The sequence below is a fragment of the Pecten maximus genome, chromosome 12 (assembly GCF_902652985.1).
Source record: "Pecten maximus chromosome 12, xPecMax1.1, whole genome shotgun sequence".
Lineage (NCBI taxonomy): Eukaryota > Metazoa > Mollusca > Bivalvia > Pectinida > Pectinidae > Pecten > Pecten maximus.
In genome coordinates this window covers 13,041,473-13,053,191 of record NC_047026.1, presented here as the reverse complement: position 1 = coordinate 13,053,191, position 11,719 = coordinate 13,041,473, and the positions used below count along the sequence as shown (strand labels likewise).

The 11,719-nt window shown below is 36.1% G+C and overlaps 1 protein-coding gene across 1 annotated transcript; it reads right to left on the bottom strand.

Annotated features, from left to right (window-relative positions):
- Window positions 1-605: 605 nt before the first annotated feature.
- Window positions 606-11,009, bottom strand: LOC117339483 (peroxidasin-like). The gene is made up of 14 exons (XM_033901093.1): window positions 10,690-11,009; window positions 8,568-8,755; window positions 8,045-8,174; window positions 7,407-7,627; window positions 6,877-7,056; window positions 6,644-6,689; window positions 6,370-6,476; window positions 6,089-6,190; window positions 5,019-5,111; window positions 3,906-4,401; window positions 3,125-3,346; window positions 2,265-2,434; window positions 1,712-1,814; window positions 606-1,528 (listed from the first exon to the last, which is right to left on the bottom strand). The coding sequence occupies exons 2-14, from the start codon at window positions 8,731-8,733 to the stop codon at window positions 1,432-1,434; spliced, it is 2,133 nt and encodes a 710-aa protein (XP_033756984.1). The 5' UTR covers window positions 8,734-8,755; window positions 10,690-11,009; the 3' UTR covers window positions 606-1,431.
- Window positions 11,010-11,719: the final 710 nt, after the last annotated feature.

Below are 11,719 nucleotides of genomic sequence, written 5' to 3'. Positions count from 1 at the left end.
GGTGATACTGAACAACATACGACAGGCCTATCGCATGCCATCCAGAGCGATTAGGGTAAAGTGTCTTACCAAAGGGCACAACCACGACAACACAGACCGGCCCGTTTAGCTTCCCGAGAAACAAACCAACAAGGTCATGGATCATCAAATCGCACACCTTGGATCTTCACCTAAGATTACGTAGCCGGCGCTCTAACCGACTAAACTATCGCGGCTCCTGCGCTCTAAGTGGTCAAATCTGTGGTTATATAAAACCTACATTATGTAACATGATTGTAAGTGAAATATGTAGCATGCCTTCTCTCATTTTCGTACTATGAGAGCCGATATCTAACAAACTAATTCGAAATATTCTGACGTTTTATCGACATTTTTCATATCAGTGTGTCGTCGAAGAAATCAAAAACGTGTGGGAAAGGAACGGCCCTCGCCTGGATCTGTGTGGCGTGAGTGTGAAAATGACGATTTTTATCTACAATAACCATTTGAAGAGATATCTAGGCAAGGGTCACTTATTTCCGCATGTTTTAAAGGGCCGGAATTTTACACCATACCGATAAAAAAAGTCAGAATAATTCGGACAACAAACACACGTGAATCATTGCTGAAAGAATTATTAAATTTATAAAACCTGGATTATATTGCTCCAAATTTATACACCTCTAGTATCAAAAATATATTGAGTAGCTGGAGTTATTGTATTAATGATCTTAAAAAGCGTTGGCACTACACGAGGCATTGCTAAACAATGTCACTAGCTGCGGGCGAACACAAATAGAAACGTTCTTGTCACAGCTATGAACATGTCTTTTAACAGTTATATCCAGCTAATGAACTTTTTTGCCTGCAGTACAATGTCGCGACGGCAATCTCAACAGAAATTACATCCTTGCACATCGAAGGCTGGACAATGCCAATACCAGCAATGCCGAAATCACTGTTACCTATCCTTGTTGCTGGCATTTCTATTACATATAATATTATGTAAAATATATATTTTCATCTGACCACCAAATGCCTTAATTCCGGATAATACCATCATGTCGTTATGTTCTGTTAGTTCCGAAAATTAGGTTTGTCTTGTTGTGTTCCGGAATAAACAGTTTGCGCCACGAAGGACAATGATGGTGTCAAGTATTCCTCGAATATAACATTTCGATAGATTTGTTATGGATTTACATCGATCAGTCAATATGAAGCATTAAAAACCTTTCGGTTGGTACATATAGAAGTATTGATTCTGAAGTCAGTATACAGAATTACCAAATGTGTCTACACAACTGCCAAACACTTTAAACCAACTCTTGTCCTCCTCGTGGCAGATACATGCCAATCAATTTTTCATATAGCACACGTCTCAACTGGCCCAAGATTTCATCGGAATAGGAACTTCAAATCCATAATCAGACGACACATTTGACAAGCAGTTGTCTACTTTGAGTCTCCGTATCTGTAGTCCTGCCATGCGCGGATGTCTAGATCCGGAAGTGAGTGACAAGGCACTGGGTGAGTGGATTTGGATTTACCCCTGAAATAATTCCATAATTATATGTCATTCTCATTTCTACCATACTTTATTGTCACCGTATATGTTGCAGCGTTTACAATACGCTGGTTGTGTCTTTTCTTAAGGATTATAGTAGCAAAATGCGACCTTGAGATAGTATTCAATCAGACAGAAATTAATCGTAAACGACATTCATCATCTTACCTGCTATCCGGAAGAAGAAATACATTTTTCTGTAATGGTGTAATGTTGAAATTTTCACAAAGAATCTTTGATAATCGCATTCTTCGAATCGACCTCAATTGTCCTGTTAATGAAAACAAAACAATGTCAATTTAAAGTAGTTTTCATATGACAAGTCATAACTTGGCACCATTTTCCGTTAATTTAACTTTCATGTGCTGACAAACTACTTGCTCATATGTTTTCTCTTTGATGATAATGGAGCATTCATAAAATACATTAGATCAAGATATAAATATACATAAATTAAAAAAGACAATGTAAAAGCCAGCTGAATCGAAATAATGTGAACACAGTGTTTTTTGTGCACAAATGTAAGTTATTTCTTATTTTTTATCTTAAATCATTGGGCTAAATTATGATTTTCCCTATTGTTTATACAATGGGGGGTTATCCATCAAATGGCTAATCTATTCAATTTTTGCGCTAAAATATGACTGTGTCAAAATATGAAAGATCGAAGATGTTTTTTTGGTAGTACACTATTTTATCGACTGTCCTGGATATGACTTACTATCTGTAAAGCCTGTGATGGGATGCGCCCTTTCATACCAGAACCTATCCCCCATCTTGAGCTCCTTGAATTGGTATCCTATAATGCAGGCAAATGTTGGGCCGACACTGGCCCCTTTGATGCGACGTTCCGATATGGCCCCTGTTAGGACATCTATGTCGTCTGGATCACTGTAAAAGAATGCAATAGAGTGCTGAAGGCTGTGTGAGGAGATGTATAGCCAAAGACATACCAACTACCTCGGAAAAAACATTGTGGAATGTAGCCTTAACAACAAGACACCATATAACTGTGTCAGACTACATATGGACTGTTTTGAAAAAGCTCATTCTAACTAACACTAAAAAAGAGTATGTTCCGGACCATTGGAAAAAATTAAGTATGAAGAAATATCACCTATTGTAAATTTCGAAATCATCAACAAATACAACGAAACGCAAATTATATAGTTCATGTTTTATACGTTTATACGGGAAAATGTTGTTTATCAAAACATCCATCAGAGAAGAAGCAGAAAGAGCTCAGTCGGTTAGAGGACCAGCCACATAACCTCAGGTGAAGATCCGAGGTACGTGGTTCGACGCTTACTACCTGTGTCGGTTTTTGTTTTTCTCGGGAAGCTGAGAAACGGACCAGTCTGTACTGCCGTGGTTGTGTCCTTGGGCAAGACACTTAATCCTAACTACTTTGATTGGTACCCGATGGGCATCCCGTATGTTGTTCAGTGAGGTAGTCACCAACTACTATAAGGAGACCCAGCCTCAAAATGACCCTTGCTGTTCACAGGGTGATATACCAAACAAACAAACAACCCGCCATCAGAGAAACAATTATGCTTTCTGTATGTAGTAGATATGTACCGGTAAGCCCGTTGAAGTAGTCTGGCTGTATCTGGGTCATGGTGAACCAGCCCATCCTGTCCAACCCCGAAATGCCGGACGCTATCCAGGCCACACCACTTTCGCCACGAATTGTATGGCGCCACGCCATGGTCACGACTCCTCTGAATATTGATAGCTGCCAGATCGAGGCTGACGTTGTTCCTTAGGAATAACTGATCCCGTACGCCTCGAACAAAAACTCTGTGAGAAAAATAAGTTTGTTATCCAGTCATATAGAGGTAGCAATCCATGTATTGCGCTGAACTTCAAGTGTGATGTCGATGTCACAAAGGTAATTGTTTATCGGATTTGCACAATCTATGAACGTCATTCAAGTAAAATGATGAAAATATTGATAGTACGGATAATTTCACTACTGACTGCAAATGTAAACAAAAACCGTTATTTCAATTCAAAATATAGGAACAAAACTTCAAAAATTGATAAAGTTAACAATTAAACACTTGTTTGAACAGGTGTTCCGAAAGTTCCTCTCATCACTTCGAAAACACCGCAATGTGAGCTCTCAAAGTGAGATTAGGGTAATGAAAATATAACCAAACTAAAAAATATACTTATTCATAAAAATGACATAAAACGTCAATGTGATATCGTTAAGGAAATTTAACAAAGGGGACGTTAGCGAGATAATAGGATTGAATACACGTACGTTAATCTATTATGAATATTGTATTTTTCAAAACTAGGAATTTTCAGACAATGAATCTAGTGCGAAGACATTTTCAGAAACAATAGGTACCTGTTTGTTTCCGGCTGTGAGTCTTTGACTAGCCATCTCAACACATCCTCTGCACCTTGTCCGTTATTGAATTGTGCAAAGTATGGTCTGTGATACGTACTCTCAATCCGAAAGTCACGCCGGTAGGATTCTCTTGGTCCAATAAACGTTTGAATAGAAGGAATCTGCGAATGACCAAATCTAAACGCTGCCACGGCAAAGACATTAGCTATTCCGGCATTGGTTGACGTATTATAGACGCTTGCCTCCAAGGATTCAATGTTTGGTAGAATGTCATAGTACTCCATAATCCGCTTACCTAGAATTAAAGGTAAGTATTCGAAGTATGTGATATGTTGTATCAGTGCAGACATAATTCGGCGTGTTTCTTGGTAAATCCTCTCGTCGTCCCAGAAACGATTCAGGACGCCGAGCATGGCGGCTATCCTATTGTGTTCCCTCATGAATAAAGTGTGTATGGCTCCTAACGAAGGTACAACATTAGGACGGTCATCACCTGTAAAGACAGCAAAGAAAATATTTAATCAACACAGATAAATGTTTAATACAACAGCTTCCTAAAATAATTTATTATAAGACCGGAAGTTACCAAATAGAGAGGTGGATTACACCTAATTTCAAATTTTGAAGATAAAAATCTCAGAGAGTGGTAATAGTGTAAATTATGAAGTTTGACTTCTTGTTTCAATCGATCATACTTTTTAAAACTGCTTAAAGACTACTAAATTGCTACAGCAGAAATTAGAAAACAAAGTGTAACCGTAGAAATATCAATTATACATTTGGAAGAAAATGTTTGATATGACATTGAAAGTGTGACAATTTTGGTCTTAGTCGGAAACCCGCGGGACTCTGCTCTTTTCGTAAAAATTTATATATATATAAATAGATGTATTGTCAATCCCCTCAAGTTATCTATACTGTATAACATGTCTAAAACGAACATGTTTCGTGGCCCCATGAGTGATTTTTCATTGCATGCTACATCAACGGCATATCTCGACAGTATTTGGAAGGAATTTTCAGAAAGTTGGGGCCCGAAACGGGGGGGATTTAGTATATGTAGCATACTGTGCACGTCATTGTACGTCACGTTTATGGTCGACAGTTTACCTGCTGTCATACACACGTCATCTGAAGTCCTCTGTATACAGTTGTCTTTGCCGCTAGGTGGCAGCATTCGATTTTCTCCCTCTTTTAACAGACCTTGATAAAACAGAAAAACGGATAATTGTCGAAAAAGATTAAAGACGTCGATCAAACTGTCAATTCATATGGAATCTTAAAGGCAATACAAAGAAACAAAAACAACAATAACAATGATAACAATAGAAATATTAATAGATATAACAAGAACAAGAAATATCTTTAAAAAAGATGAACGGCATAGTTTTAATGCTGGTGGTTATATTGTAAAACTGATGGTTTAGCACGAATAACAAAATTGTATCTTATCAGTTTGAATCATTTTTGGTAATAACAAGGCTGCATTTGAATCAGGAATATGATTTTATTAATGTGTCATTTAAAAAGATAATCTACTTATTCAGCTTACATTCAATCTTAGCTTTGTTTCGTTTTTAACTGGATATCTGCATTTTGCAGTTACCGCTACATTGACCAATCACATACTTCATCTTGACCAGTAACGCCACCTGTCGCGTCATATCCGGGGCCAAAAGAAAATTAAACGGCTATGCCGAAAAAAGATGTGAAATGAACGCCAAAAAAGGGGAGACAAGAGATGTTCCAAAAGTGGAAGAGTTTCCTACATCACCATAAACTGTATATGGTAACCCAATAATTCCTCATGTCAAATCGAGAAACATTTCTTGGTAATCAACGACTGAATCTAAAGAGAAATAGTAAATCCATGCAATTGAATCTCATTTAACATTTACTTTGAAAAGAGTGTGAAGACGGTTTATATTTCCAAGGTTATTTCGTTTTTGTTCTCCCAAGTATACGACATTGTTACCAAGGTTTTAATATAATTTAATTAACTGAATCTTAGATGTTCATGTTGCGTGGATTACGTATATTATAACCTTAAAACTTCACACATAAATTCACATCAACAAAAACTGCATACGGAAGTTCAACTGCTTCCCTAGCTCTCATAGTCATCGTAAAATAGCTGACTATGTTGTAATGGTTTTGTTTTATTGCAATAGTACCATTACCTCTTGTCTTTATCCTCAGGAAGTCCTCTTCCTCCCGAGAAGAGCCGTAAACTGCCGAAGCATCTATATATGACGTCACTTTGTTCATTTGTTCTCGTACACCTGTGATGATAAACAAGAAGATATTTCGTCTTTATGCATATTGTTATTATACATATTGTTATTATGCATATTGTTCTGTCGTGTCAATGTTACTTTAAGACTTATTGTGCAATTTATTTGTATTACATGTAGAATTGCTGGCGAAATCGTTACCATGTTCCTAGACACCCCATACTTACCTATAGTGCATTCCGGTCCAACTGCTGGTGCGGACCTTACCATGTTCATACACGTCCCTTCAAAATGGTCGTCGTTGGGAGGAATATCTACTGGGAAGCAGCCATCACTGTAAATGATCGTTAATCATATTCATAATACTAAATTCAGACGAAGTACCTGATTTGGCAAAATAAATATTTAAAACTTAACATTCAACTTTCTTTATCAAAAATTCATTTACCCAGTAATCATATAAGGCGATGTTGTAATATCAGTACACGGAAACACACTCACAATGATGAATCAGCACCGCAACATTCGTAGGACGATCCATTATCTTCTGTAAACAAAATAGTAAGGCCAATTAACAACTGTTAACGAAAAGAAATTATATGAAAATATTGAAAACGTGGTGAAATATATTGACTATAAGCGAGATCAGCAAATAAAACTACAGCGACATAAGATGGAAACTCTTGGTGATCCCACCTTCCTTTATGTAGATCTATTCCAGCTTTTACACTTACTTTTGAGGACAGGCGTACCGACGAGGTCATGGTCAAGAAATTGCCCCCATTGCATCACCATAGCCGATAGATGACAGTCCTGACGAACGAACCCTCCGGAACTGTGGACAACGTTACTGACAAGGCGGGCACTTGGGAGAGGTAGTCCATCCCTACCCATAAGGCGTGGTGAGTTTATACCTTTCAAAAACAAATAGGTATCAAATGTCAATTATACTGTATAACTGACCGCCGTGTCATGTAGTTCAAAAACATCAAAATCTCCACTTCCATTCAATCTAATCCCATGGGCTTCAAAAGCTGAGCTTATTTTTCAAAAGAGGACAAATTGTGGGGATATTATTTGGAAGGGGTTGCTCAAAATTGAGTTCTGAATTTTCATTCCCGAAATCTTAGTTTTCAATGCAAAACATAACGACTACATTATGAAACATAGTTCAAATAAGGAGTCTATATCATTTAAAAAAAAAAAAACGGGCTCCCAAATGTCTTTTTGCATTTTCTGCTTTCTTTTGTATTAGCACACTTACCATCATGGTACACGGGCCGGAGGTAGCGTTTTTGTTGTGTTGCCGCCATGCCCCAAGTAGGGTTAAACGGATTGTTACACGAGCCATCTATAGTGCGGAACCGACTTAGTGGATTACAGGTGAGATTAGCCGATAGGTCCTGACAGTCATGGCCAAACTCAGTTCTGATTGCTTCCTGCCAACTCGGTTTTTCCAGCAACTCGTAAACTGTGCTACCAGTACTAGTGAAAAAATGAATACAATTGAATAGCCGTCAGAGAAATATGTCTGATGTATGAGTGAGGAGCAAGACAATGCTGGTGGCTATATGTGCATTGTAACCAGAACTAAAATCAGGACATGGTATTTAGTTTTCCGCACACGCATGAATAAATTCAAGTAGAAATCTAATAAAAGTTAGAATTACTCAAGTTTTTTACGAATATTACGAAATTTAAGAATATCCTTATGTAAGATGAGATCACCATATTTTAGTAAAAGCATAAACGTTATCTTATAATGGAAAAAAACTTAATGATATGTCTCCCAAATATCAACCGACGACACTAAGAATCGTTCATTCGTTAAACAACAGATATCGTCTGCTTCATAAATAGTCTGTTCCAGAAAATTTCAGTATAATCTGTTCCATATTGTACCTGGTACAGATCTGCTTGATGGCTCCAAGCGACAGATCGGCTAGACGGGTCTGTTTCCTGATCATCCTCTCTCGGCTTGGTAACACGAACTGCTCGTGGAAATTTGGACGGATGTGTGACGGCCGAACATCTATAACAGTTTGTATTTCATTTACGAGTTGAATTATGACAAAAAACAAACAAACAAACAAAACTCAAACACAAAAACACACACAAAAAAACAAAAAACAAAAAAATAAATAAACAAAAAACAAAAAATCTTAGAGAAACTCTTTTGCTAGATGTCTGGTATGAATGTATTTTATGCCCTCTTTTTATACATTGATATCATTTTCCTTACATATTCTCTCTTTTGTTGAATTATATAAACATGGATTTACTTCTAAGGATAGTTTATCATGCATGAATGATGCAGTTGACATACTGAAGATGTTTCAACATCATTACCATAATAACAGCTGAACTATATGTGTTAATGATGTCCTTGGCGTTTTGTGACATTCGGTACACCTCAGATATATACCTTGAGTCTGTACTGGAAGTCTCGACATTTCCTGTTTGTGTGTGTGGTAGATGGTTCGGACCTGTTGACGTATTTGTCCCGGGTCACTGGAGAGCATGAATAACGAGTGAGCATTAACGCCGACCACCAGTAGGATCGAGGAAACAATCAACAGACAATCGTCCATTGTATATAGTGCAGTGTAAGATCTGAAATGAAAATATTATTTCTCTTAACAATGATTGATGATTGTTTGTTTTAGGAATATTTACTAACTGCGTCTGCCATTTCCCGTGATGAACATTCCCGGAAACAGGACGCGCCTAATACATTTATAACGATCATATTCCATCTAGTCTTAGACAGATTTATTGTCATAACGACCATTCCTCGGAAGAAATATATCGTATCAACTCGGAAGTGACCAACAGTTTTTAAAGACGATATTGGTCATAAACAGACACTCTGGCACATGTCGTTGAACTGTCCACTTGTGAGTGTTCATTGTGTTCGATGTCGTTAAGCTTGTGTGTTTTACTCTTTATTTAAGTGGCATCATATGATTGCCGTCCCATCTAATACACGTGTAAAACAATTATAATAATATCATGTATATATACTGAATAATGAGTAAAAACTGTATCATACAGCCTTTTAGTTTTTAGAAATTGAAAGTGATGATAAGAGCGAATAGTATAGAAAATATTAATCTCTTGGGAAGATGAAAGTGGATTTAGATTTAAAACAAAAAACAAAACAAAAATCAAAAACAAACAAAAAAGCAAAAAAAAAAGCAACTTAAGAGTAACTTAACTAAAAATAGATAAAACGAGTGAAAATACGAACAAAAAATACCTATTTTCATGGAGACTTCTGAAAAGGTACAATGTAGAATAAGACCAGGTATTTCGTAAGTGTCTTTTGGTTCCTCGACGACACACGTCATGCAAATCTAGGTCAAATCCGGGTTAAGTCACATTAACAAAATGAGAACTAGGGCAATGGCAGTGTAACCACAAGGCATATAACCAAACATGAAACAAGTCCTGACTTATATCGGACAAGGAAATAGAATATTCCCCAATGAGATCATAGTGCCAACCATACAACTTTCCCATGGTCTTTATCGACCTTCAACTCTTGACACCTTGTGATATTAAACTAATGTTGGGATATAAAAGACAAGTTCACTTACTACTTAATCTAAGCAGTATGACACGTTTTGGATATTGGTTCATTTTTTCAAAAACGTGAAACGTATTTATATATTGTGTAGTGGTACCAATATATTAATAAAATTTATCATCAGATGGGATAACAGCCCCCCCCCCCCCCCCCCCCCCCCCCAAAAAAAAAAACTTGTATGATTGTTACAATGCATTATCAATTTATAATTAACACGAGGAAGACTTGTTCATGTTGATAACTGAAGAAAATGTCTTAAATAAATGTGAGCAAGAACTGTCTATCATTTTTCAGGTAAAAGCTTTCGTCAGATTTGACAAACCGATCAAATTGAAAGCATATAGTGACATCACAAAAACAAATATCGACTTAGCTTATTCTGACGTACCTGTTGAAATCTAGATGCCTTCCTAACATCTTCATCAACATATAATGATATCACAAAAATCATATATTGACTATGTTCATTCTGACGTAACTGTTTAAATCTAGATGCGCTTGATATCTTCATCAACATATAGTGTCAGAAAAAAAAAAATATGTAGCTATCTTTGTCTTCCTTAACATCTTCATCATCATATAGTGTCACAAAAATTGAATATCGACATTGCTTATTCTAATCAATCTAGAAACTGTTTAAATCTAGATGATGTCTTCATAAAGAACTGCATCAACATATATCGGCCATGTTAATTCATACGTACCTGTTAAAATCTAGATGTCTTCCTAATATCTTCATCAACATACAGTAACATCACAAAAATCAAATATCGGCTACGTTAATTCTGATGTAATTGTTAAAATCTAGATATCTTCCGTGACATCTTCATCAGCATATATCGACTATGTTAATTCAGACGTCACTGTCAAAATCTATATGTCGTCCTTACATTTTCATTAACATATACATTTGTAGTGTCACAAATATCAAATATCGAATAAGTTAATTATGACGTACCTGTAGTGTTAAGATTAATTTCTCTCTTACATCTCCCTCAGCATAATATGTCACTCTATATAAGTCAAGTATATTACACAGTAATTTATCATATGATATCCAGGAAACCAGAGAATCCACACAATATCGTTAATCAGCAAAACTAGAAGTGATCAATTCCAATTAAACACGAAGAAGTTGTAGCATCACATGTGTCGTTATTTCTCAAACGTCTGAAAAAGTGAAAAAGGAGAAAAGATGATGAAGGTGGTTTTTGAAAGTTTAAACACCTGCTCTGGATAAATGGTGGTCTAACTGTAAAGACTGTATATCGTGGACTGAGTTAGTCTTTACCAATAGCTCCGGGCTACCAGAAGTACGCATCACTACGTCTGCCAAAAGTCATGTCAAGAAAACAATGCACGTACTTGTTTAATCAATTACTACACGTCTAATAGACAACATGACCTTTTCACCTGTCAACAGGTGAGACAAACTATTTTTCTGCATGTGTTTTCAACGTTACTACCTAATATACTGTCCTATGAAACGTGTAGGTGTCTTGTAAGGAAGTAAGGCTTTAGATAATCATGTACAAAATGTACATACATAGATAATAATATACAATTCATATCTAGGTTACACTATGTGTACGAAATATGTATTATATAATTAATATTAAGGATTAATACAATTAATAAATAATGACTTTTTTTTTTATTAAATAACGCATCTATAAAATTGAAATATCGTTATATAATTTCAGAAAGTACTGTACTGTGATCAGTTAAATCATGACAAAATTGATATTTTCCAATCCGCCGAAACCGATGAATGTGATCACTTACCATAATTTCTTTAATAAAAGAAAATACTAAGATTACATAATTTAATACTCTTGATTAAAGTTATTTGGTTTAAAACGATATCACAAATAACGATTGGACAGTTTTCAAACCTCTTAAGAGGCAATTTTCTCATAACACTCTAATTCGTTTATATTACATATATTATAACACGAAAAGAATCGGCATTCAAGTTAATTGAATCA